The sequence below is a fragment of the Rhopilema esculentum genome, chromosome 3 (genome assembly GCF_057945365.1).
Source record: "Rhopilema esculentum isolate cy_ngs chromosome 3, ASM5794536v1, whole genome shotgun sequence".
Classification (NCBI taxonomy): Eukaryota; Metazoa; Cnidaria; class Scyphozoa; order Rhizostomeae; family Rhizostomatidae; genus Rhopilema; species Rhopilema esculentum.
Window position 1 is genome coordinate 1,860,458 of NC_142817.1, and position 27,898 is coordinate 1,888,355.

The window sequence follows — 27,898 nt, forward strand, 5'->3', positions numbered from 1 at the left end:
TCCTGGTTATTGTAACAGTTGCCAGTCTGCGTTATTCCTAAGAGAAGGCCAAAATATACGGTTTCTTGTACATAATTGAATCCAGAATTACTTAAAAGATTGATAAAAATATTATCCGATAAGCTATAATTATTGGCAGAAAAAGGATATCAGTTTTTGTTGAGGCATTTGTGTGTGCAACTTTTCCTTCTTTTAGTTTTTGAATCAGCAGCTGCATTTTCTGCCAAAAAATGGTACATTAAGAGTGATCTATTGAATAAGGTCATGCTTAATAAAAAATAGAGAAAGACTTTCAGATCAGAGGTTCAAATGAAAAGCTGTTTTGAAGTTGGTCTTGAGGAGGCATTCGATGTTATAGCTTTTAGTAGTGTTGGTTTAACTTGGTCAATATTTGACAGATCATCTTACCTTTGTTTTCCAAGCATTTTGAGGGCGTTTTGTCTTCATCCCGCATCGTGTTTTCTTTCTAGCAAAACACGTAGAGAATTAAACTTTACATTATAATGACAATGATCCAAATACAGGCTACTTTGCTAAATCTGTAATGCAAGGTTGAGTTTTGTGAAATTGATGATTTTTAGTTCTGCTGGAAATACACTTCTAGGAGTTTAATCGATCTTTAAAAAGCTTTCTATAAAATCTACCCTGTTCTTATCCCGGTCATGTACTGATTTTATTATCATATATATCAATCTATAAGATATCGTAGGGTATATATAAACAATGTTTGCCAAAAGTGCTTGGAACATCCAAACAGTTTCAGTGATTTCTCAATCTTTTTTCCTTTAGCTCATTTTAAAAATAAATATACCAGATTGCGTGCGGTGCAATATAATGCTATAATAACGATTAATGTAAGTAAATTGTACCAGGAGATAAAATGATTAAATGAATAAACGACGCTTCGACCATAGCCCGTTATCAAGACATTCATCGTTATCATTCATTTTAGAAATAGCTATATTGCTCCTTTCCCTCTAAAACATTCTTGGAACTGCACCTTAGCTCAACCACCCTAGTTCAAAATTGCAAGTTTCGTTCGAGTAGTGTATTTTTACGGAGAGAAATCCCGCAGTGTTTAAAAATGGAGAAGGGAAATTGCTAGTGTGAATAACGTAACTTAAGTAGAGAGTCTATTACACACGATTTAACTGTTTGTCTGTACACTAGTATGATCCACTACAAGTAGAGTATACAGAACCTGCTATCTTTCTTTCGACAAACAAATAACATGAAGGTATTCGATACACACCGGGAAATAGGTTGGGAAGCCAGGCAGGTAGTTTGGTGTAAAGGAGAGCTGCAAGTCGACGCCAACTGAAGGTAAAATGGGAAAATGGTAAAATGTATTAGCCAGGAAAAATAGTGATTCGGTGAAGATGTGTTTATTAGAAATGCAGTACTTTGGGCAAGGAGTTGTGAACAGTTACAATTATTACGTCAATATCGGAAATATTATTGCTTTAAAATATTACAAAAACTCAACGAAATACCGAATTAAATTTTACATTTTTTAGAAAGGAATACACCCAAAGTTTTTGCAAAGAGTTTTAATATTTCCAAAGCTGACTGGAAATTTTTAAGTAGAAAGTTGAAATACCGTAGTCAGAGCTTATAAGATTTGCAGTCAATTCTGCGCTTCTATGTGTTCGCTTGATTGTTATATGTTTTGACCAACTGCCTTCCTTGAAGAACATTGAATCCCTTAAATTATAAGATTGATTTTGTCAGATGGATGCAACCATTATATCCAAATTGAAATTGTTATATTTGGGCTTGGTATATCTACAAAATATCTTTCATTATGGAATATTAAACAATGTAATTTTTTAATATTGGTAAAAGCAATAAAATTTCATTCAGCAGGTTAAGGACTGGATTTATAGACATTTCCAGAATCGTTCCAAAAAGCACCTCAGTGACTAGGAATTGTGTAATAGAGAAATTTATGTAATAATTATTTTATAAAGAATTGGCACGTACATCAATCTTTGTTTGAAAACGATGGCATTTGAGGCATCAGCGATTAGAAACAATGAGCTGTGATGGAACTGTGTTTTCTTTGTTTTGGTGTGCTTCGAACGTGTCTCCGCATTTAACATTGTCAGCTTTATGTATAGCTCTGCTTTGTCCTTCTGGTAGTTCTCGTCCTGTGTAACATGAGAGCATACCTATCACTTGAGTTAGTGAGACTCTTGAGTAATGTGTTAGCATACCCGTAGCTAGAAAGAGAAACATTGTGTGTGGAAGACCCCTTTCTTTCTCCAATTCCGAGTACTTGTAATTGAACCCCATTCGCTGAGGAGACGGCCCCTTAATTTTCTTTCCGAGCAATACATTCAGTGATATGCTGCTAGCTGTAGTTATTCAAAAACGTGGACTTTATTTTTATTAAGTTGAAACTTATAAATATAAAAGATGAAGACATTTACTCTGCCGCGGGTTCCACCCTGTCCTTCTGGTCATGTAACTCGCTTACATTCTCTCTCAGTATATCTTTTTGAATCCTGTTCTGCTATCATTTTAAAGCATTTTCGAAGCTGCAGTTATCCTGACATATTTTTCATTTTTCTTTCAGTTTAAATGTATGAAGAAAAACATGTTATTATCTTTGAGATTACAACGATACCTGGTCGATAGCTATATCGTATTTTGGAAGGGCTGCCAATGCGTCTTTTACCTGGGAAACATTGAGATAATTTTGAACATTGTTGCATTTACCAATTTGGCTGATACAGTGTTATGTTATTTAAAAGTATTTTAATCAACAGCTGCAGTGAGTACTGAGTTTAAATTTGATCTGCGTTCCATAGAAATGAAGCATAATTCGATGGATAAACTTTTTTAAAGAAGCATATGCTTCAGTTCATTCTATATTCTCTGCTAGACTTCAAGACACTTAAATCAGACACGATCTTTTCAAACGAATTGTACTTTGCTGGATCTTTCTTATTCAGTGTTTCCAAGAACGAAATTCCATTTTTTAGGATCATAGATTTGCCAGTGTGGTAATAAGAACTGTCCTTTTATAAATGATACTTTATCAGTAAAGTTGTAATTGAGGAAAAGAAAGGGGCAACTTTTAACTTGGTCAGACATTTACGAAAAAGCTTATATTGATTGAGCATTAATCAAGTCTGTGGCAATAGTGGCAGTTAAAACACTTAATATGCTTTATACCTGACTGCCAAAGGGTGGATGCCTCCCAACGATCTAAATGAAAATAACAGAAAGATTGATTCCGTTCAACTGAACAAATAACTGAGTTTATTCACAAATGCATTTTGATATAGGCCAAAATGTATTATAATGATATTGTAGGAATGTATTATAATGCTATTGTAATTATAATTATGCATAATAAATCTCAAATTTCCTGGCAGTTATGTATCATCGAATGACCCGAGAGAAAAAGTAAAAAAATAGGCAGATGAGGGTGTGTTGACTAATTCTTAAGTTTTGATTAATGAGAGGCATTGCTTATCACTATTTGAAGCTTATGTTAATTATGATCCTACTTTAGTACTGACATTGAGAACACAAAATACATATCTGTCTGATAGCTTGCAGCTCAATGAGAACGAATCATGAAAATACTAAGTAAAAAAAATTAGTTACCATTTCCAGTTCTCTAGGGTTTATGTTCTCCATTTTCTCCAATGTAGTAAGGCCTGCATGCACTAAGGCTGTTGACATAGTAGCCCCTAAAAAGAGTAAGGTTATGAAACATCGTATTATATAATATAATATAATATAATATAATATAATATAATATAATATAATATAATATAATATAATATAATATAATATAATATAATATAATATAATATAATATAATATAATATAATATAATATAATATAATATAATATAATATAATATAATATAATATAATATATAATATATAATATAATATATAATATATAATATAATATAATATAATATAATATATTATAATATAATATAATATAATATAATATAATATAATATAATATAATATAATATAATATAATATAATATAATTTAATATAATATAATATAATATAATATAATATAATATAATATAATATAATATAATATAATATAATATAATATAATATAATATAATATAATATAATATAATATAATATAATATAATATAATATAATATAATATAATATAATATAATATACAGTAATACATAACGATAATATAATAAAGGCTTTATTACCTATTTTATCCAGTTGCCTTGATACAAATTTTGAGTTCTCCCACAACCTATAAGCAGGTAAAAGCAACATTTACAGATTTGGGGAGTGTCAGGCGAAAAAGCTTTTAACCAATATGTTATAAAGTGTTTGCTTTTTCAAAGCCATTTACAAATTTAGTTTGAATTTTTTCAAAATTTCATTATTCAAAAATTTTATTTCAGAGTCTTAGCACTTGGCACCAGAAGGCCAAGATACTGCAAAGATATCTGTATTTTGCTTGTCTTTCTTTTTTCCAGACAATACATTTTAGTTCCGGGAACCTCCACCAGAAAATGCAGTAGAAGCAAGACGGGGTTCGGGTGTTTAATTAATTTTCTTTCGGTAAATGGGCCTTTCCCACGGCCGTTGACCGTGTGATCGTCACGTTTTCTTGGCTCTGAGGATTTTGTGATGAACAGTCATGCGTCTTTTCTTTTTTCCAAGATAGGATCACTCTGCAAAATTGTCAATCACTGAATATTTTGGAGATTTTCATGGCACTACGACACATTACTTCTGCACTTACGCTCACAGTGCCAAAAGCGTATACCTAAAATCAGAAACTTTCTTACTCCACTGAACCAATTACTGTCCTCAAGATTTCTGTTCAATATATTTTGCTAATATATTGCCAATGATTGTATCACTTTGTAAATACCTGGCTCTGATGCATTTGTTTAAAATCACTGCATTCATTGCTGCTTTGTGAGCTCCCTTCATCAACAGGTATTCTGAAAGGACTGCAGATAAAAAGTGTAAAGATTGCTCTAAGAATTAAGCAATTTCACTGTAAATGATTTTTAAAGGATCCATGATAAGGTAAAGTGCAGGAAATGTTGTTTAACCTCATTGTATTACTCTAGCAAGTGTTGAAGTTTCATTTTCAATGGCTGATATTTTGACTTCATAACAGATTTCTCACAAAATTTACTAGATTAATAATAAGAACAACATAAAGATACCTAAAACCAAATTCTCTATAAAAAACGCAAGTATATCGGTTTTTATTTAGTTTTCGCTACAAATTTAACGCCAGCATAATTCATTTTTTTGGTAGAATTCACAACTTACAGCGTGACACTCTCTGCCCAGATCTGAAAATTTTCTGAAAGAGAATTTCACATGTTATTCTATATTCTCCAAAAATCAGCATGAAATATATTTCCATGCCTTGAATCATATTTCCTTGCATTCTCTTAGTTGGTAAAATAGAGCTCTGTAAGTAATAATTTGTTTGGAAGAAGCTTCTACATTATGAAACACGAGCACAATATGCTATAGGATGTTAATGTTAGAAATGCGCCTTAAAATTGCAATCCATACAGTAATCAGCTATTGCTTTAGTTGATGAATAATTTCCTGTCGAGTTATTAACTAACTCAATTTTTTATGATAAAGAGGAACTTTAGTGCTGTAAACTAGAACCAATGTTGAAGTAACATTTTCCCCACGTTCTTTTATTTCATTTATTAACTAATTCCAAAAGAGAGAATATAGTGCTAAATTTATACTAGAAACATCACTCTGAGAGCATTTCAGGTGGTAGACTTGTCAGGGCGATTGAAAGTTTAATGTTAAAGCTATGCTGTAGCAGAATTCTATTGGCAACAGGCGGGATGATCCATTTGCTTTGTATAAGATTCATTATCTTGAGTTCAAAACGCATTTGACCTTGGACCTTTATATGCGAGAAAGATATTACCTTTGTATATATCTTTTAACCTTGATTTCAAACTTTACAAAGATGAATGTTTGAAAAGTAAAGTATATAAAATTTGGAAATAATTTTCTGTCTTACTGCAATATCTTGCATCAGTGAGAATTCACTGACTGTTAAACAACCAAGAACAGCTTGAATCAAGCTATGAAAAAGAGATAAATTGTATGTTGATACTTTAATGAAAAGGTCGTGAACACGATTTGTGTATGATGTACCACAAAATACATAATGTACTTTAACAATAGTTCAACGATGAGCTTCGTACTTTTTGTAATGACTTAACAACATTGCCAAATTCTGATAGTTTTGTTTTAGCCACTAGTGGCAACCAGATTGATGAAAAAGCTTATCTTCTGAAGGGAAGTAATTGTTGTTTATTTTGATTTCTTCCGTCATTATCGTTATCTTATAATTCAAGAAAATTGTTTACTGTAGACAAAATTACACTTGTATTGGCTTAATACCAGAAGCAGTTTAAAAATCATTTTATAGATCATTTAAGAATTTTTTTATTCATTCGATAGTTTATCATTTAGTAAGACGCTGATAGTTTTTGAATGGCATTGTAGTACCTAGGTTTAGCCCATCATTGGCTTTCTGTTGTCCCACCTTTATATTGTTAGATAGTTTTGATCACCTATTTAAGTGAAGATAACCCTAGTATCACACAGAGGAAAACCCTCTAGGAAAACCCTCTGTTATGCCAGTTAGAATTTCACCCAATTTTATACTAAACATAAACCATAAATTAGAAGATAATTACAAACCAGTTAATTTTTTGGTCGGTTGTTTTAATCTTGTTTTTCATTTGAAATCTGAAATAAAGATCAATATTTATGAGAATATTTTCCCATGAAACTGATTTAAAATAATTTCTAAATCTCTTTTAATTAGTATTAGCAACTGATTTTTTCAATGTCCAACCTGATAGTCACTCTGTGTTTGTCTTTGTTTAGCGTGTTCAGCACCTTCTTCTCGCTGACCCTCAAAGTTATGTCCTCAAATTCCTTCGATTTTGAAAGAATTTCCACCTGTGAAAGTCATAATTTTAAAAATGTGCATCTTTCCCAAACACACTAGCTTTAAGAGCCTTTAAAAGACCTGTATTTTTATTAAATTTTATGCCTTTAGACATTTATTTTTTCCGGTATAGAAACAACCCCTAGGTTTGAAACCCACGAAGAGAATAAAGAAAGCTCAAAGGGGAGAGATAATTTGCAGTTCATGTAATATCTTTACCGGCAAAAAATAATTGGCCGATAGATAAAAAAGTGTTTAAAACCGCCATATTTGAATCCCAGGTTTGAATCTTCGTACGATTTTAAAATTTTTAACAGACAATCTTTTCATGGAAGTATCTTATTCTTCTTTAATCTGTACATTATGAAATGTCATTCTTCGTTTGAATGCTTTGAATGATAAAGTCATGATAAATTAAGAGCTTAAATTTACCTGTATAAACCTAGACCCATTACTAAAATATTAAAGATGATCAAAAGTCGTACTCTATATTGATGTCGTCTTACCAATTCTTCCATGCTCTCGGATCCTTTTACCTCAGAAAAACTCTTAACTGTGTTGAAAGCAATGCAATACCGTGCCATAAGCTTCCCTGTATCTGAAGCGGAAATAATTATGATCCGCATTTATAAAATTCATTTTTACAGTTAGGCATTAGAGGAAGAGAATAAGAACAAGGGTAGCTTCTATAGCAACGATATCGATGTTTTTTTGTATTTTTATTATCATTTCGTCATAGCTGCTACTTTTTTTCCCTCTTCATCCCATGAGCGATGGCTATAGCCTAGGTAATTGTTATAAAATATACACGAAAAACATCTGCTTTGTATTATATTATATTGCATCAATTCTTTAGTGTTGAGAAATCGGAAATTGTTTAAACCGACACCTTTCGAAGTATGAGGGATTTTGTTGAATAGAACACTGACGAAAATGTATTCCTGTATTTCTGAAATTTGTTCTCTTTTAAGCTAAGTGTTTTTTGCGACAGTGTATTAAAGATAATTTTCACCTGTTGGTATGAGACTGCCGTCTTCCTTTATCTCAAGAAGGTTGAGACTTTGAAGTGACCTCAGTGCCCGTAGGCCCATAGCTGAATGGAAAACCTCAAGTATCACAAAACTGTACCTTGCAACAGAAGTTATAAGTAAACAAAGGTGAAGCTAGCTAATTTACTTTTATAGATAGTGGTAGATAAGCACGGGCTGGAATTGCAATGTGCTAAAGAAATGAAATGAAGATTTTTTCTTCTAATATACTATATCAGGACCCTTATAGACCAGGCTACAGTGGCGGTAGGTGCCACCTCAGGGCGGAGAAATTCAAATGGATATTTTCAGGTAGCTATTGGTCTGGTTACTTGGAAAAGTGATGGTGAACGGGGAATTGTTGGGGTTTAAGGGGTAAATACGGGGGTTAAAGTTCGTCATATTAGCATATTACCTCTGCGGAGGAGCCACTGTTTTGTTTACGACTTCAGAGCATGGCAAGTGCTTGTTATCATAAAAAAATGATCTAGAGGGAGTCTTTTAGAGCCTCTTCTTTAAATTCCGACATATTGCTACAATTAGAGTCGTCACGTGACCAATTTTTACCCCTTACCATATTTGGAAGGTGAGCCTTTTCTAACAGAATACCTGAAATTTCTTTTGTTTAATACTCTTAAATGTTACAATAATGTATAAATCAGCAAGATTATTCTACAACCGAGCTGTTGTTGATAGATGCCCTGAATAACTTTGGGTTTATGACTGGTTTTAACTATGTGTAGAATAATGGTTGCGAAGACATGATACTTTATTAGGTCCGTTTGATTTCATGCGCATTTGGTTTTTTCGTGATGACTCCACATCTCCTTCAGATGCTGGGCAACTTTTTTCGCAATTCATCGCTTTGAAAATATTTGTACAAATAGTAACACGAATATGTAACGCAATGAACTCAAGAAATCACGGAAATACGTAGCAGAACAAAAAGACCTGTGTGCATCATTACCAAGAAGGAACTGTTTTGCTCCAAGCGTCATTTTCAGTATTTAAGTTGTTATTTTCGCTCTGAAAATTGGATACTCTGTGTACCTTTAAAGTATTGAGGAGGTCGTGTTTTATTTATATTTTTAAACATGCAAGGCCTAAGCTGTATTGTTCATTACCCGAGCAAAGATTGTCTGTACAGTATTATTAAAGATTTGTCTGACATCAATAAAGATAAAATTTATGCTGCAAAGGCTACTCGTTTACGACTTGGTGGCAAAAATCTCCACGAAGAACAATACAGCTCCATTCCTGACGAGGTTGATCCAAATTAGCACAGAGTTCGCTTAGAACCTTGTTATAAAAAATTTACAAAGATCCTGTCCCATGAGAAATTCCTCGCAGAAACTAGCACTGAAGCTATTCAGCGTCCACAAAGACTAAAGACTGCAGCTACTCAGAGACCAGATTTTTATCCCCAGGTGTGTAATTTTTGCCAAAAGTACCGGGTAAAGAGGCAACAGAAACATCATGTACCAATAACGATCACGACGAAGCAGGCCGAACTAACGTATAAGAAGCTGCTGAAGCCAATATCGATCAGAACATTTATTATGAAATTAAAGATGTTGATCTCATAGCTAAATAATTTTGATACCATGAATTCTGCTACAAAGAGTTTACAAGGAAAAAGAAACGCTTTAACTCGGCATCCATCGAAAAAAGTTGTTGTACGCTCTCCATCCTCAGACATCGACATCTTGGTAATTTTATTAAGTATTATTAAAGAGCAAAGTCAAGTATATCTCGATTTTGGAGTTGGTTTGAATTGAAAAGGACTATTTTTGTCTGGTATTGAGATGGAAGATGGTTTGAAGAAGTGCCTGATAGGCTTTCATGCATTCACGGGGAATGACTATGTGTCATCTTTTTTCCGCAAAAGGAAATCAGAATGTTGGGAGGTTGTCCAGAAGAACAACAGATTTGTTAACACATTTTCGCTACTTGGGCAGGTATGGGAACTTGATGAGCAAAAACCTTGAAGAATATGTTTGCCATTTATAGAATATGTGAATATGTTTGCCGGTATGGATACCGGCAAAAAAATTTCAATGATGTGAGGAAAAAATTATTTGACAAGAAGTATGTAAGGCAAGGCAAAGCCATAGACATTTCACTCTTGCCTCCATGTCAATCATCACAGAGGCTACACATATTGCGATCAAACATCATTGCAAAGATTTGGAAGTCATCGGGTGAAAGGTCCATAAATTTGCCAGATCTTTCTACTTTTGGCTGGAAATGGAATCTGACTATAGACTGGCAACGACAAGCATTTCCAGACGAACTGACTGACTTGTTCCTGGATCTTGAAGAAGACGTGACCTTCGGAGATGATAAAGAAAGTGAAAATGAAACCTAAAATGGATAAACAATGACAAATGCAGGTATCTTTGCCTTAACTTGCATCTTTTAACATTTTAGAGTACCAAACAAAAGAATACGTGGTACAAAAAAAAACAAAGGTATTCTGTTAAAAAAGCTCACCTTCCAAATATGGTAAGGGGTAAAAATTGGTCACGTGACGACTCTAATTGTAGCAATATGTCGGAATTTAAAGAAGAGGCTCTAAAAGACTCCCTCTAGATCATTTTTTTATGATAACAAGCACTTGCCATGCTCTGAAGTCGTAAACGAAACAGTGGCTCCTCCGCAGAGGTAATATGCTAATATGACGAACTTTAACCCCCGTATTTACCCCTTAAACCCCAACAATTCCCCGTTCACCATCACTTTTCCAAGTAACCAGACCCATAGCTACCTGAAAATATCCATTTGAATTTCTCCGCCCTGAGGTGGTACCTACCGCCACTGTAGCCCGGTCTATTAGTTGAAGAAGTGCCTGTCGGAGAAAGCAGTTATCCTAGGCAAACTCTCTGATAAAATAGGGGGTCAATTTCTTTTATTATTTTTTAAGCCTTCCCAGCGTCAACACCTATCGCTATCAGATTGATAAGGGCGAGTTTCTAATTGCTCACACCTCACACCTTGCTCACACCTTGGCTTGACCCAGCAACCTTGCGCATGCACTATCCACTTGGCCCTAACATAGTACAATGCATGAAAGATGTGTTAATAAATAAGCGTATAGTTGGAATACAATTTGGGTGGTAGAATATTTAGATGGATGAGAAAATAAATTGTCTAAGTTATGCAGATCTACTATGCCTTGCAGTTTCCGTCCAAGTACGTCTTCACAGAGAGTTTCCGGGGCATCTAGGAGGAGAAGGTCCATTAGAGATGGTCCATCTTTTAAATGCAGGTATAACTGTTTTATAGATTTTTCATGTGATGAATTCATAAGCATTTTTGATCAAATAACCTAAAAGAGAATGTGGAAATATTTCTGAATGTGCAGTCAGTCAAATGTGTTATGAATTAACAACATCTTTCATTGGCCATATCGCTCCCAACTTTCAACAAAGTCAGCTGATTGGCAATTTCAAAGTTATTTCATGGTGAAATTTTTGGTCTTGTTGAACAAAAGTTAAAACCTCTTTATTAAGTTTTTTTGAACTCGCACATCGAATCAACAATACAAGTAATTAGAGTTAAAATTACCCATGGTATATTATATGTTTAAGCTTAGATAAAATAACATATCTGATTAACCTTGCAGAAAGGTAAGCCTTCGATATTCCCATACAATGCATAATTTTTGTTTCAATTCATCCAAACAGACATAGTTTTGCATCGCCACTAAAGTGGTATTAAGGCTGAAATAGAGCTATTCGTTTGAAGGGTCTTCATTTGAAAGGTGAAATTGCTTACGGAGTGCTTGTTGATGCGTCCCTGAAAGAATACTTCACTTACTATAATGACTTGGGTTCTTCTGCATGCGCTTGTACAAAAAAGTCGACTTCAGCCATTCTTCGGCCATTTTCGTGGTCGGTATTGTTCCAAGAACAATCTCTGCATTTATATGCTCAATAAGATGGCGATGTAAACTGCAAGAGAGTTTATGTCTATATATTCTCATGTGTAACTTTTCAAAACGTTTCTTCATTTGTTATTTATATTAATACGATAATCCTTTTTTCGAATGCTTTTTCGGCATGATATTCTTTCCCAGACTCTGTTAACAAGCATTTCGGCTTGAAAATTCACATGATATCAATTGGAATTTCTCTGCTAATAAGAATGGAAGTACAAGAATTTTACTTTCGGTGCATATAATTGCCGCCAGATCATGCCTGCTTTTGGCTTTCGATCAGACGTAGAAAAAAGACGATACATAAAAACTTTTGTAGATTAAAATTACACTTTTCTTAGTTTACCTGCTTTCGATGGTCTGAGCACCGTTGACAAGGGCTTGGTATTTTTGCTGAAAAAGTAAGCATCGAAGTAACAGCAGCATACCTATTTACTGAAAGAGTGTAGGTTTATTTCATCTTGGTTTACTGTGGAGACGGCCTTATCTTAATCTATTTTTTTAGATTCTAAATTTATGTTCCTAAATTTATTGTGAATTTGTTTAATGTTGACATGATAATTGATACGGTCATATAAATGTTGACATGGTCATGTGGAGTAAGATTATGCTTGGCAATTTCAAAAGATTAAATTTTGTTTGACAGTTTAATATTGGTGTTGTTTAAATTTTCAAAGTGGCAGTTTCATTTATTCGTAGATGATTGTCGCCTTCTACCTTGTTGCTTGATTTTGTCATTATGACGGCTGTGGCACTTGTGTCAAACTAGAAGAGACAGTGACTTGTGTCAAACTAGAAGTATTGTGATGGAATTTGAATGCTGGAGCATTTTGATACAAATTGCTTTCACAACATTTTAGCGCAAAAAAATATCACATTATTTTCACAACATTAACAGGTTCAAATTTCTTTTATTTGGCATTTTACAAAAATAAAAGCTATCTAAAATGTTAATATCGATTAAGCAGCAATAATATGGTAATATCCTTAAAACAAAAAAACAGTATCAAGATTTTATTGCTGAATCGATGTAAATCATTTCCGTACAGTATCAATATCACATTATATCGAATCAGCGAAAAAGGAAAGAATATTGATAAATTGTAAATGTAGTGTCACTGCTAGCATTATGTTGCAGCGTAAATGTAATAGCGTCTTTTGATACATTATCAAAGTTTGACATATTTTCTGTAGAAAGGAAACCAAGTACTTCATGTAGAACCTACACAAAGTACTACCGTGCAATACCAATATTGAGATGTGTCAACCAGTATTATCACTAGAGAACTTTCATTAAGAAAACCTAATAAGATATATGTATTTCAGTATATATCTAGTGTATATGTGACATAAAATGAATATTCTACTTGGTTGTCAGAAATAAAGAACACGTACAATTGTTATCAACACTGCAGTTTTATGTTGCTTCAGTTGAGCATTAATACCTGTGGCCTGCCAGCTCTACCAATCATTTGCAAGACTTGTGACTCAGTGTACTCCTCGTACATCCCAACGACGTAGTGCATAGTTGACTTTATTACAACCAAATGGGCTGGCAAATTTACCTGTTGTGTGTGTTAGAATATCGTGTAAAATGTTTTCAGAAGCGTTTAAACTATAAGAAATGTTAAATTCTTGCCAATATCTCATAAACATTTTCTAAATTGCAATCTTCTCCCGATTTTATCAAGTTTTGATGCGGAGGGAGGGGAAGCAGAATGTTTGAATAGCGTTGATAACTTGTTCATATTAGCCCTGCAAGGTTGAATGGTTTAGGAACTGTTGTGTGTTATACTACACATTGAAGAAGAAAGATTGCGTTGAGAGCATAAGAGATAGAACACTAGAATGTTCTGTCAGCGTGGTGTATTTTGCTTTTTGGATACCTAGACAATGGCCTAGAAGATCATCCACTATTTGTATTAAAAGGTAGACGCATTTCCTCAGATTAAGAGTTAATCAACAATTACAATAGTTTTACGATTTGAAAAATATCTATAAAGACTTAACAGTAGAGATTTAAATGTTGCTTTTAAGAATAATGACATAAAAACGAGTTACATATTTTAACAGTAGATAAGAAAGATCCAATTCTTCTGCTTTTCCACTATGATTATGTGGAATCTATGGCTGCATTTCTTATTCATTATATTCAGTAAATCAAGAGTTTAAATCAGAGCATCATATTTGTCTAATTATCAGAACAACATAATTCAAAAGACTCACTCCCATTGCCAATGTGCTTGTGCAAACTGTGAAATAAACAAAGTATCAAACTAGAAAACTTTGATTTTTAGCAATGTTAAGAAAAATCTGTATCATTATATGTTTTATGTAGCATGGTACCTTTGATGATGCGAAGTGTTAAGCGAACTAATGTAGAAGATAAAATGCTTGATTGTATATTTCATGTTGGATATTGCAGAATAATAGCTTGATACTAGATGATATTTTGGAAGACTGCCTTTTTAATTCTTCTATAATACGTACAAAGTACCGGAAGCTCTCCTCGGACAAACATTGATTCTATACTTTTTCTGTCTGAGACATCCATACCAGCGTGATGGTAGCCAACTCCGAAAAGGATAATATCTGCAATTTAAAGAAAGGATGTCATATTACATTTTATCATATTGCTAAAGTACAAGTTATAAACACAAAATATTAGAGCTATAAGTAAACATCAATAGCTCTTGCTTTCAAGAAAAACCTAGTATCAAAGAATCAATTTTTTTTTTAAAAACTGAAACAATTGTTGTCGTGTATGGTATTTGAATATTTCCACCATAAAACCATTGAAATCGAGGAAAAAATTGTCAAATTTTGAATATAATTAAATCTTATATTGAATATTTTATGTTAACAAAAATAGGTCTGTGAACTTTCGCTGTTTCTGTAGAAATCTGTGAAATGAGAATTAATGAACAGCGAATAATGTATTTTGTGGATAATGTATAAATATATAGAATAAAAGGGTAATATTGAGTCAGAGAGAATATTGATACAAACCCCGTAACTTTGCGTCGTGTATGGTATTTGAATACTTCATAAGCCTTAAAAAAGTTAACAGAAGAAATAGTTTATAAGGGCTCTTTTATCCGGACATTTCTATACAATGATCGTTTAAGCAATTGATTTCTTCTTCCTTAAAAGCTGCGAAAGAATGTCTTTTTTCTTCTGGTTTTCGAAACCTTATAATCTAGTTGGCATTTAAAAGTCATATAGGAATTTTCAACAATACTATGTCAATATTGCTTTTAATTGATTACATGTAAACAATTGCATGAAGGAGTTTTTCTGCTTTGGTTTCAATCACTTTTCAAGTGTTCATTCCATTCAAACTGACATTTTTGCTAACTTTCTTTTGCTTCAAAGTTTCTCTAAGCCTTCTTATGTATCTCTGAAAAAATAAATCTTAAGTGCAAGAAAATGTGAAGGAGGCTAGTCTCAAAATACCTTGATTTGTGTTGTGAGTCCATAATGAATCTTGCCTCTTTCGACAGTGTTGCTGCAGCCTGGGCTACTCCTTTTCTCGTTGAACAAAACTGGATTGAAACATTGTTATCTCAAGTTTTGTTAACAATTCTACAAGTGGAATCTTTTTTTCTTATCAAATAGCACTTATTTTTATTTTCGAGAGTTGACATCCCAAATTTTTCATTTAGAGAAATCAGTTGGCTTCTTTAGCTCTAATATTTTTTGCATGTACTTTGGTGTTATGTGTTATATGCTATTAGCCATCATGTTGAAAAGATAAAATGATTCCTTAAAATATTCCAGGCTAAATCACTTACAACCAATGTTGGCTTGCAATCCGAGTATGTTTGAATTATACCACTCAGCTTGTAGTTAAGAGATAAATCAAATTTAAAATCTGACATGTTCTCAGAACAAGGGTAGCCAAGGACAACTCTTCTTAAAGTAACCGGCCTGTATTCATCACCCATGCTGTGAAGATAATTGCAAAAATGGTTATAAGGGTTTATATAAAATTCCAGAATGGAAATATGGAGAAAGGGTGATCAAAATTTTGGAAAATTCCTTGATCCTTTAAGACTATTGTACACAAGTCAAAATTCCTTGGCAATATGTACAATTCCTATCAAAAGTCTTGGAACAATGACGTCAATTTCCAAGGTCAAAATCAATCATCCCCCTCTCCCCTACAGAACAATGTTGGTTTACTATCAAACGGATCAGGATTTTAGGAAGCATATTTCTCTAAATTATCAACATTGTTTTAGGGGGATGGGGCGGAAAGAGGAGCAACTTTTTCTTCATGAAAGAAATGAAAGATATCAAGTGCAGCGTAAATTGCTGGGTGTTCCAAGTACTTTTGGCAGGCATTGTATGAAGATATTATTTCTTCAACAATGTTGTTTAGAATAAACATGACCTTTCTTGAGGAACATGAAGATATGTAGACATGTTGAGAACATATCAACATTTGTTCCAATCACATCTACACGTTTTCTCCCAAGGATTGCCAAATTCAAAAACAAATGAAGCAGTTATTGTGAACATCTTCCAATCTCATGATAGTACACAAACCTATATGATTTTGCACAGCAGTCGTCGATTGTCAGCCAATCTGCAATCTAGAATTAAGGTGAATAGATGGTTAGCTAAAGCAGTAAACGTATTACTGATGATATTCTTTCTCTTTGCCAACATCAGTAGAATATATTTAAGATTTTACAAAGGATTGTTGGCTAGTAGAACCAATTAGATTCTTGTAAACTTTGAGAAGAGGGTGATTGTGAAAACATTGGAATACCCTTGCAGCGATCTTCAAAGTATCCCAAGCACCCCCATTTCAAGGCAATAGAACAAAAAGAGACAAAGAAAGTCTTCACCAGCTATTAATGGATCGTACAAGACCTTAGGATTGGATAAGCACAGCCCGTAGGCACTGCAGAAATATGGTAGTGCGTGTGACTAATCTATGGGCCTAGTGGATTCAAAAGGTTTAGGAGTGGGAGGTGGATGCATATTATGGGTCTTGCCTGAATATTATTGCTTTGAGGAGGTAGAGCTGCCTGAATGGGGCCTGAAATGTCTATGAGTCCGAGTCTCTCCTATACGCCTACGAACAAATCTAATACCCAGCTCCCTGTGGCATTGACCATTTATTGACGACATTTCATTCACAAAGTCCCTAGTAACAGGCATGTGTCAGAGCACTTCATTTATTTGTCCTCTCAAACAATGATTTGATTTATTTTTATGAAATGCAGACTAGATCTGTCTTTTAATGCACTGCCTCAATACTGCAGCAAGTTTTGAAACCTGTTCAGCGTTTCAATGTTTCATTAGTCGTGACTGATATGCTGTTGACCTACATCTTCAACATTTGGAATCGTTGCCGATACAGCAATGATCCTCATCGCCTGCATTTTTTTATTTTCAGCCTTCTCTTTTGTTATTGAACACTGCACAGTCTTCATTCTGCTTACTACAGCCTCCATTGTTGCTCCTCTGCTTTCGTCACTGAGAAGATGTACCTGTCAGATTAACATAAGGTTATATGCATTCACTTCAACATTCACTCATTCCTTTCACTGATAACTGCATCTCAGTACAACATTAAGTAATTTTTACGATATACATCAAGCTTAAAAGAGTAGAGTTTAGCCAAGAATATGATCCATATGTAGGTAGAAGTGTCTGTTAGTTAATTTTCGTTTCATAAGTGTTGCTAGCGTGTTTTCTTTTTCAGCTGCTTTTACGCTAAGCCACTATCATAATCCTACATTTTGATACAAAATTTAACTAACTTAATGATATAGCTATTTGGAAAAATATAGATGTGGTACACGGTCAAGAAAGGTCTTACCTATCCTCATCAATAATTTTGCATAGTAATTTTCATTATCCATCATACTCAAAAAAAGGAACAGAACGGAAACCTTGTGACTTAAGTGTAGTATCTTTCTGCATAAATATGTCTAAAAAAATCTTTCTGAGTTGTAACGATAAGAATTAAAAAAGATTAGAAGGCGAGTTTTGCATGTTTTGCAAGACATCAAACAGTCCAGTGACATTATTTCATTGGTTTTAAAGCCATTTCTTATACCTTTGGGGCACCCTTCTAGCGACTGTGACAGGCCAACAATGTATCAATCCCAAATAACTCGTTAGATAAACCCTTACTTAGTAGCTCAATAGTACCTCATCGATAAGAAAAAGCCTCACTGATTGTACCAGACTTTTGTGATCCTTCCATTTTCTTGTCATGCTGTCCCATTTTTCCTTAAAATAGAGTCACAACACTTAAAAAAGGTTTTTCAATTCAAAGAACAAGAGTAAGATATTCAAAGCGTTAAAACAAGCGTTAAAGAGGCATTCAAAGATTGAGTAAATCTTCATCATCAAATCTGATATATTTGCATATAGAAGAAAAGTAAAATTCTTTGCTGTTTTGCTGCTTTGAGCTCCTATAGCTTAGACATAATAGTAAGTGGTATGTAGTAGGTAGAAATAATGAAGTCAAAAGAGACTTTTTGTAATCTGAGTATTTCATGTTGTTTCAAATTAAAATGTGTTCTGTTTTCATTTTCAAATACCTGTCAAATATAATTAACTTGGTATGTACAGTATTCATAACCCTAATAGCACTTGATAAGATTGTTCTTGAAGTAGTTCAATCAATTTATTGGTCACGAAAGTATATACAGATATATTGTACTGTGTCCTTTGTTGAAGCGACATGGCCTGAATAACATGAAAGATCTCGGAGTAATCACCGGTGTTGTTAGAACAACGTGTGCGTATTGGAGTACATGGAAGTCATCCATGTCAGTGTCTCCAGTCAACTCTGTACATTTTAGGCCACATGACTCAAATTTTGTCGACCAGTCCTTGTGTCTCTCGCTACATAGTGCTTTGATGGGAGCCACTGCATTTAGAAAAGAGATTTTAGGTCATTATTAGGCATTGTAAACCGTCCGGAATGGACTTATACTAGCAAAAGAAGTCTACTGCTTTGATAACTTAGTCTATGGTCAAACAGAGTGAAAGGATGACTTTGATGTTGAAAGTTGGAATAAAAAGATGAAACAACTTAACAGCTGACTGCAACATGGCACCATCTCTATATAAGTTTAAGATTTTAACTGGTAAAATGATGATGGTGGTAAAAGGGCGCGTTTTTTAAATGCTTTAAAGAGATTTAATGATAAAATTGTGTTGATGTTAGTCATAAACTATACTTATCTGAACAATAAACTATGTTATCTAAAATGGGAGGGCACTTTAAAAATCAGTTACTTTGCTAGACAGGTACCTTTCTTCTTTGTATCTATAAATAAAAATCAAATATAATATTTCCAAAGCAAAAATGATCACAAAGCGATATTTAAATTATGTTTGGGTGAATAAGAGAAGACAGCTTGTGATCGAAGGTTATCAGTCATTCTGTGGTGGTGGTTATCAATCATTCTGTGGTGGATCTTTGGTACATCTATCTCTACATCTTCCATTTTACTCTCAGCTGTACGCTATATCTCTTTGTAAATAATCAGCCCCAGTCTTATTTAATGCATTACTATCATTTATGATGAATATAAGATGTAGGAACGCAGGTAAACTTTAAAATTAAGCACTAGCTATTGACAACAGACAATTGGCTTACTGTATACAATCTTGTACTCAAGATCAGCTTCGAGTGCATTACACAGCAACAATCGTATAATTGCCAGCTCAAACAGAACAGTTTTTCCAGACCCAGTTGGAGCACATATCACAAGGGGCATGTCTGAATAAAGAACCTGTTTGGAAATTATTTAACATTCTTTTAGCAAGAGGAATTGACGGAGCTTTTGCATCAAATATCATCAAAAAATTTCTGTCTGCCTTGAAAATTGGGAGAGTCCTAGTTTTGACCTTTTTTCTGTCATATAAACCTTAACCTGGGCATATTTTGATAAGAAATGGGGAATATTTCTAGAAAATAAGCAAAAATAAATATAACAGCCTTATTGAGATTTGGTCAGAAGTAAAAAAGAAAGGTATTCCTGTTGTCTATGATCTAAAATACCTAAGAAAAATTTTCATATATAAATTTACTTACATCATCAAACACCTTTGATTGCACCACGTTGAAATATGGAAAGTCGAATATCTTTCGATATTTTTCGGCTATTTATCAACAATATCAAGGAATTAATGCTTGGTTTTAGTAAAAAAAGTTCGTATAACACTCATCTTTGTCCACATTTACTTCAAAAAAGGTTTCAAGTGTTTTCAAATGTTTTCAAATGCCAACTTAAATCCTTGAAGAATTACCAAAAAAATTACCTCTGAAATCCATGTCTCGCATGCATTTCAAACACAACCAAGTTAGCATAGTATAGAATTATTAAACATTTTTTAATGTTATAAACTGTTTTTTCATAAGAAACGTTTTATAAGAACACGAGCCTTAGAACTAGCCAAAGTTAAAAACAAATCAAGAACAAGCTGAGGCTGAGCTACTGTATAATGTAAGTTTGATCAATGTTGTGAGTACATCTAGGGCCTTTTTTGGTGAATTTTGAAACAACTCAACAAATGAAGGATGTCTCACTCAGTTTTTTTGGCAAACGAGGTCTGAACACTTCCTAGAGCACAATAGATTGCAATTGCACTTTTTACATCCTAACAACTTAAGAACAATTAAGAACATAAATTTTCGAGAAAATTTAGAACATCCAGCCTGAACTTCAAGTTACTAAAAGCGCAAAGAAATGATTGCATTTCCATTTAAGAAAATATTCGTGTAGACAAAATCTCTAGATAATTTAAAACGTCTTATGAACAAATTTAGAAATTCATCCTGCAATTTGCCATTGCCTATTTTTTCAAAAAGGATACGGATCTCTGATACGGGTCGAAGGGAGACGCTGTTATCACTTTTATTCCCACCACAATTCACTAAAAGAGAAAAAAAATGAGGACAAAGTTGCTTGATGGAGGTCGACAATGCTATTTTCTTGTTTAATTGCAGCTTTTATGCTTTGGTCTATTTAAAGACACTGTGTACCTATCAACAAGGACCGCGGGAGCCCCTCCATTGATTTCAAAAGTGTACTTAAAACCATACAAAAAATTGCTTTGCTTTTGGCTTTTACCATGTTAAGCCACCCGAAACGTCCCTTCAATCCGTAATATACTTCACATTCTTAGCCTATCGAAAGATAAAGGAATTTCACGTATAGCTAGGAGTTTCATTCTTGCAAAATTGATAAATTGTTGTAATAAAAAATGGTATGAAAAATTGTAATATTTTGTCGCACTATATCTAATTTATTTTCATACAAATTAATCAATGTAAAGATTGCCAGAGATAAACATCTCGTAAAATTCATTATCTTTATGATTGAATTTTTAGAAAATGTTTTTAAGAATCGTATCAAGGAATTCAAAAAGTCTTGTAGCTTGCGAAGATGGGATGCCAGATTCATCGGATGTGAAGAAAAGTCTTGTGAAAGGATTTATGTTTTTTTAAAAAATATAATTCTTACCAGAGATCGAAGCATTGCTAGGTGTTTCAAGATGAATTTGTTGAGATCCTAAGCCAGGCCTACCAAACTGAGCTGAATAGATATAGAAACATTATTAACGGCAACTTAAAAAAATTGAAGGAAAAGACTGGAGAAATACAGACGAAAAGGTTTATTTAAACCATAGTGAATTATGATTAATTTGAAAATAAAACTCCAAGCATGCTTTATAAATTGAATTGGGCTTATAAGTTTATTATGATTCATCCTTCAAAAAATTGTTTTTATGATCCACTATTCCTCTATTCACAAACAATGTAATCATGTTTTACTATGGTACCTCCTTGCTTTAGAATTTAGACTAGGCAAGTCTAAGTTGCGAGTGAGAAAGGAAGAAAAAATATAAAGAAATGATAGCTCAAATGTTTTTATCCAAATTAACCTTAAGCCAAAAATTGATTAATCAAACAATCCTTTTGTGGTACAAAATTTAAAAATGGCTTTGAAAAAAGCAAACCGTTTAGAAAATACTTACGCTTTTTGTCTGACACTCTTCAGAGTATGAAACGTCAGAACATAGATTAAAACACTATTTCCTATCGTAGTGTTTTGATATATTTTCTGACGTTTTATATTCTGAAGAGTGTCAGACGAAAAGCTTATTTATTTTCTAAAATGTTTCTTTTTTCAAAGTCTTTTTTGAATTACTTAACCTCGTACCTGATGCTTGAGGTTCTGCTTTTTGAGGTGATCTTGGAGTGAATGAGCTGCCATATTGAAAATTGTTATCGAACAACTTTCTCTTCACCGCAGGAAAGGAAGAAACTTTTATATCTCTATTATTAAAATCAATTCTATTAGAGAATGGCGTTGAATTATAGTCAGCAGCAAAATCTTCGCGAGATGTTTCATAGTTGCCTGTTTTTGCTTCGAATTTTTTATCGTTGTACTGATCAACAAGAAAGTTTTGAACTTTCTTTACAGGCTGACTTTTTTGTGAGGCCCAAATCTCCAAAGTTGGCGCTGGAGGAACAATGTTGGCTTCGATATGTGGTTTACATCCAGTTGCAATGTTTCTAAACCTGCAATTGACAAAATGTAATTGATACACAGTCAGAATTTCAAGTGCCTCTCTTATTTGCTATCTCCTTGCTAATAAACCAAGATATAAAGAATATTGCACCAATACGGTCATTAAAGTCGTTAAAGAAGGGGTGCGTGATCCTAAACCCCACTAGCTATGACAGCCCCGCTAAGCCAGCTGATAAAGGCATTTGAGTGGCAGGTTTACGCTTTAAACACATCGCTAGTAGATATTTATTATAAGGCAGAAAGGTCGTTATATTCAATTTTGAATTTTGCTTTACGTGGTAGATAAGTGATTCTTTAAATCTAGATTCAAATTGTAAAAATGCGTCGTGCCAACAAAAAAGTTGCAATTATATATGTTTATAAATTTGCGAAACCTACATAGAATTTAGCTTTGAGCAACAGCATATTTTGGCTGGCGATTTAATTGTGTTAAAACAGGTTTTCAAACCTGAATCAAAAAGGATTCTTGAATCACTGTGCAAAAGAAATGTAAGACGGCCAATGAATTAACTTTATATTTAACTTAACCAAATGCTAAAACTGAGACCTCAGTAGTGTAGCGATGAGTTGCTAGACACGAACTTTTAAAACATTTCATGCAAATAAATTTCTTACGGTGCCACAAATCGTTTTTTCTTGATTGACTGAGAAAACAGCGTACCAAAGTCATCCCCACTTAAAGACTCTTGAGATGTCATTATCAAAGATCAAGAAGTCTATGCCTTCAAAATTACCACTCTTAATCTAAAAGGCCATTTGCATTCAATCAAGATGGTTACGATGAAAATGTTGCTCCCATTCCAGTCCTAGGATAAACTGGCGTCATCAATCTTTTTTTATTTTTCGCGCGCTGTGTTTTGACCCGAGGCTGGTGACGAAATGGAGGCAGAAATTTAAACTGTGTTCTTAAATTGTTCTGGAGGAGAGGAATAACAATAAGTTCTTGGGAAGACCTGGACAACAGAATATTTTGATTTGCTGTTGTACCGGAAGACCAGAGAAGGAGTTTTCACATGTGTCTTAAAGAGGTTTTCACACTTAGACCTTCTCGTTAATACGACAGAGGTGGCATCAGCTTTTGCAGAGTACTTTATACCATGTGCATTTTGCTTAAGGAAATCTTAAAAGACACAACCCACCCTTACTTCAAGCATTTTAATAACTTGTTACGATTTGTTTTGACAAAAGTGGGGGTAGGGGAGGGGTGATGAGTAATTACCACTTTCAGTCGAGGATTAAATAGGAGTTGAAATTCGACTTTTTAAGTGACGAGTTACACTATATGTCACGAGGATGAGTGGTGGACAAAATTTATCTGTAAATTTGAAGATAAGATTTGCATATTTTTTATCTTTTGTATTTTATAGATCTTTTGTATTGTTATTCGTTGATGCTTATTAAATATTAAAGTCAAAATAATTCATCAGATCCAATCTACACATTTTTGCTTCGCATGTAAAATTTTTAAACAGTTGTTAAGAATCAATTCTAAATTGTGTTCTTTTCCGAAGACAAAAAAGGAGAAACGACTAGCTTTGAAAGTACAAGTTCTTAAGTATTCTTTCTATTGGTAAGTAAATTTTGTATTTTATTTCTTGCATTTGCTTTCATTCATTTGAGATTCTCTTCAGGTCATCTAATCTTGTTTTGACTAGCATCACTCCGCCCTACCAAAACAAAAATTGGTTTGCAAGGTCAGACCTGAAGTTATCGAGCTTTTACTTCAAATATTTTTTGATGGAAAATGCTTCTCCACGGCAGTTGCACAGTGGTTACTTTTTCTAGGGTGGGCTACCCTGGGTGCCAGAGCCTCAGAGAATGGAACAGGAAAAAGTAGGGTGAGGTCTCCAGCAGGGGCGTTGTGGCTCCTAGAAAAAGTTCGGGAAAAAATGATCATAAGGAGGTGCGCTCTTTTGTTTGACATCTCCAATCACAAACCACAGGTCACCAAAAATGGTACCTACCTGAAAACCATGCACCTAAATTAAAAAGATGCCAGTTTTCATCATTTTTAAAGGTCCATCTGCTATATTTTTGGGGTGTATCCCCTTTTCTCTAACCATAGTCTCTTTAAGACTGCAAATGCATTTCAGAATGTCTATTACAATCGCTTACCACGTTTTAAAATTTTCTAGGCATACGTTGCGTTTCTTTAAAATTCAATTCTCGAGGCCCTGGGGCAGTTTGCCCCTCATTGCCCCCCATTCGGCGGCCCTGTTCATATTCAACGCATCTCTTTCACAGGGGCCTGTTTGTGTATGTTGTAGGCTTGTGCAGTGTGCACAAACGTAGCATATCCACAAATGCAGTTCAAACCGATGGTGGTATTTTCATATGATATAATGTATTCTTTGGTATGAACATATAAGAATAAGCAAGTCTTAAATATCATTGACGGAAAACATTTAGAGAGAGGATTTCTTGAGAAGAAAATAATGAAACTATGGTCTATATGATGAAATCATGTTAATTGTTTACAGTAAATGCTGTGAAGCGAGCAAATTACCTCTGCAAGCCTTCACCCTAATGTAATATAGCGCACTTTTCTCACTGGTTCAAAAAAATGGATAGAACAATCAGGAAGGTTTGACATCGGCCAGACATCGGTTCGACATCGGCGTACAGTAAAACCCCTCAAACAAGAACATAGGAAAATAAGAACCTACAGACTGATTTTGTGGAAAATAACACCCAAAGATAGAAGCCAAAAACAGATAGATTTCTTTCCATGTTCTTATGAGATTTTACATCATATAAAATAAAACATGAAATTCTCAAAGTCAGAATATATAGTTTTCAAGTCGTCATTGTGGTTTGATTATTGATATTCAGAGCTATGTCATTTTATTTTAATTTTTTCATATTGTGATTGAAATTAGTTTGTCCCCAACAAAATACTATATCCTCTACAATTTGAAATTCAGTCCGGCCATTCCCAAATCTAGTTACGTTTACCTTGTGCATCATAGTTGTTAGTGTCCTTGCGATAAGAGCCACACCCTGAAAATATCATGAGTACCACATTTATAAGAACCTAGTCAGTCTGTTTTTTAGAAAAGTAGGTTCTTGTTTGCGGGGTTTTACTGTATCTTAGACATTCGAAGGCAAGTATTTTGGTATTTCGACACAGTGAATGGCATGCAAGACTTTCCTTGTCTTTCAGACAAGGAGATATAAATTGGTAAAATTTTAACGTCATTTAAAGAGTTTCCATGTTTTTAATTTCTGAGCGCAAGAATCTCGAGAGCTTATAAATAGTCACTAGAAATACCTATTATAGTAAAAGAATACCTTTAAATTTCCAAGATGGCCTTCAGGACTTGTGTTGTATTGTTTTGGCTTGGTTCGTCAATTTTAAAACTATGGTCAAATTACAATAATTTAATGGACAGGAGCCTGTGTTCATGTGTAGCTAAATCTCAACAAATTTCTGATAATTCCAAATCACGTTTTTCTCTTACGCATAACTGGCTAAATTTGTAATACCCATTCAAAAAATAATAATTCAAAATTTCAAATTTTCAAAAAAATGTATAGCATTAAATACGAATAGTTTGGTGTCTGAAGCTAAGGCTAAGCCTGGATCAGTTTTTGTCCATAAACCTGTTCACTAATTGAATCTTTACTGCTTCATCTCCGCTAGAAATTTCGCCAAGGCGTTATCAGTTGGATTGAAAACTTCACTTTCAAAGTGTAGTCCATCAAGTGTGCCCTTTGGATACGAGGCAGTGATGCTATATACATCAAATATATCAACTCCTATGGAGCATAGCTTCCAGTTAGCGTAAGAATTGAAAAGCTGAATTCGCTGGTTTGTCAGGAAAAATCTGCCATAAAAAGGATGTTTGCTGTTTTCTAAGACCGCACATGTTGTTGTTTTCCAGATTATTTTCGCTGCGCCAAACTTGCCTTTTTCACGTCGCAATTCCAAGATAATGCTAGCAAAGGAATCGACAACATCTTTTAATTCTTTGATATTGAGGCCGGTAATCAGGTGCAGCCCAAAGTTAATGATCAATACACTGTTGTTTGTCATTCTTTTGTCGTATAATATTTTCTTTATTGGTGAGAAGAATTGCGTTTTGTTGAATTTCTGACCAGCTGGTATCTTTTGCCCTCTATCTCTATCTTCATAGGTATGAGTGTATGTGTGGTCACATGACCTGAATGCTCTCCGGCACAGCATTTGTCGAAATGGTGTGTACCACCATCGTTCGCAAAGAGAATCTCCGTATGCCCACAAGAAATCATATTTATCAGTTAGGCTTTCAGGGAAGCTCTCATCTCGTTCTCTTTCAGAAAACCATTGAATATTACCTTTTATATCCTTCCAGTACCCAAAGTTTCTCCATATCAATCGACAAGTACTAAGCTTTTTGGCATCAGTGTGGCTCAGTTTGTCGGAATCAGTTGATATGCCACAAGGCTCGCTTCTGTCTTCTTTCATCCTTTCGTCACACCCTTTGACTTCAAACTTTGGCAATGAAACTGTCTTGAACAGCCAATCAGTGTTATTTCTCATCAGACTTTCAGGCTGATTTTGACCCTGCTTATTGCCCATCTCAAACCAGCCAATTGGAGGATCTCTTAGTCCGTTGCACATTGAATATTGCAGTAACAAATCCAAGTGATACGTCCCTGCTTCGTGAACCCAAAACGTAATTTCGTATGTCCCATCCATGCGATCTATCACGTAAGCCATCTGCCTTGTTCTTTCGCCACTCAATGTTGTTTGGCCGCGTAATGTTGCTCGCCACGAGTCACCACCGACAGTTTTTCTAATACCACCATCTGTATATGTTTGTATTATTATCCTGCTGTACGAGTTCACAAAGTTGATATTTTCCATAATTACTGAAGTTCTCTTTGCACTTGTCTCCATACCGTTTAGTTCCGCTCTCTGATCTCTGTCCACCCATGAGATATTTAATTTGCATGGTTCGAGAACGCTTTTCCAGTAGAACAGAAAATTTATATCAGGGTCTGTTTGGCAGTTGTTAATCTTGCAAAAGTGTTTAAAATCATCAGTCATTTGCTCATTATTAACTGCCTCACTGAAGCCACTAACTTTGAAGCTGCTGGCGATGCCAGAAAGTACAACGATAGTTCCAACAAAGCTGTGCATGGTATTACGTTGATCTTGCCAAACTGATTTCTGGACTTTTTAACACCCTTTATGAATCACACATGTCTGTCAATCACCATCGTTGCTAGGTAATCGATTGCTTCATTTTGTGAGTTAAACACTAAAACTCGGTTAGTCTACAGTTACATCACTAGAATGTATTTTGTATGGTTTGTGATACTTTATATCAATATAAGCATACGCTGCTATCTTGCAAACCTTGCCTTTATTTCGAAAGAAGATAAGTTGGTTGCTATTTTACAGAGG

The 27,898-nt window shown here is 34.1% G+C and overlaps 2 protein-coding genes across 2 annotated transcripts; both read right to left on the bottom strand.

Moving 5' to 3' along the window:
• LOC135692863 (putative ATP-dependent DNA helicase HFM1) lies at positions 1 to 23,204 on the bottom strand. The gene is made up of 35 exons (XM_089112982.1): positions 23,122 to 23,204; positions 22,135 to 22,496; positions 21,436 to 21,507; positions 20,786 to 20,845; positions 20,004 to 20,071; positions 19,566 to 19,701; positions 18,679 to 18,830; positions 18,104 to 18,184; positions 17,256 to 17,436; positions 15,727 to 15,938; positions 15,389 to 15,477; positions 14,942 to 14,985; positions 14,423 to 14,524; positions 14,159 to 14,184; positions 13,378 to 13,497; positions 12,650 to 12,697; positions 12,279 to 12,325; positions 11,815 to 11,948; positions 11,170 to 11,217; positions 7,980 to 8,060; positions 7,474 to 7,565; positions 6,872 to 6,978; positions 6,715 to 6,762; positions 6,026 to 6,089; positions 5,299 to 5,332; positions 4,886 to 4,967; positions 4,209 to 4,255; positions 3,619 to 3,704; positions 3,181 to 3,213; positions 2,630 to 2,680; positions 1,984 to 2,150; positions 1,601 to 1,704; positions 1,253 to 1,317; positions 409 to 466; positions 1 to 220 (listed from the first exon to the last, which is right to left on the bottom strand). The coding sequence occupies exons 1-35, from the start codon at positions 23,202 to 23,204 to the stop codon at positions 150 to 152; spliced, it is 3,255 nt and encodes a 1,084-aa protein (XP_088969108.1). The 3' UTR covers positions 1 to 149.
• Positions 23,205 to 24,875: 1,671 nt separating this feature from the next.
• On the bottom strand, positions 24,876 to 27,674 carry LOC135692566 (uncharacterized). Its single transcript, XM_065210742.2, has one exon. The coding sequence runs from the start codon at positions 27,629 to 27,631 to the stop codon at positions 26,129 to 26,131; it is 1,503 nt and encodes a 500-aa protein (XP_065066814.2). The 5' UTR covers positions 27,632 to 27,674; the 3' UTR covers positions 24,876 to 26,128.
• Positions 27,675 to 27,898: the final 224 nt, after the last annotated feature.

Bases quoted from the DNA above. Each gene is read 5' to 3' on its own strand.
- LOC135692863 (XM_089112982.1), bottom strand. From the start codon at position 23,204: ATGACATCTCAAGAGTCTTTAAGTGGGGATGACTTTGGTACGCTGTTT. The intron at 14,986-15,388 runs GTATTTTGAGAC...AACTTTTTTAAG, and splicing joins GACTCACAACACAAATCAAG to GCTTATGAAGTATTCAAATA. The intron at 4,968-5,298 runs GTAAGTTGTGAA...TTTTATCTGCAG, and splicing joins TGGGCAGAGAGTGTCACGCT to TCCTTTCAGAATACCTGTTG.
- LOC135692566 (XM_065210742.2), bottom strand. From the start codon at position 27,631: ATGCACAGCTTTGTTGGAACTATCGTTGTACTTTCTGGCATCGCCAGC.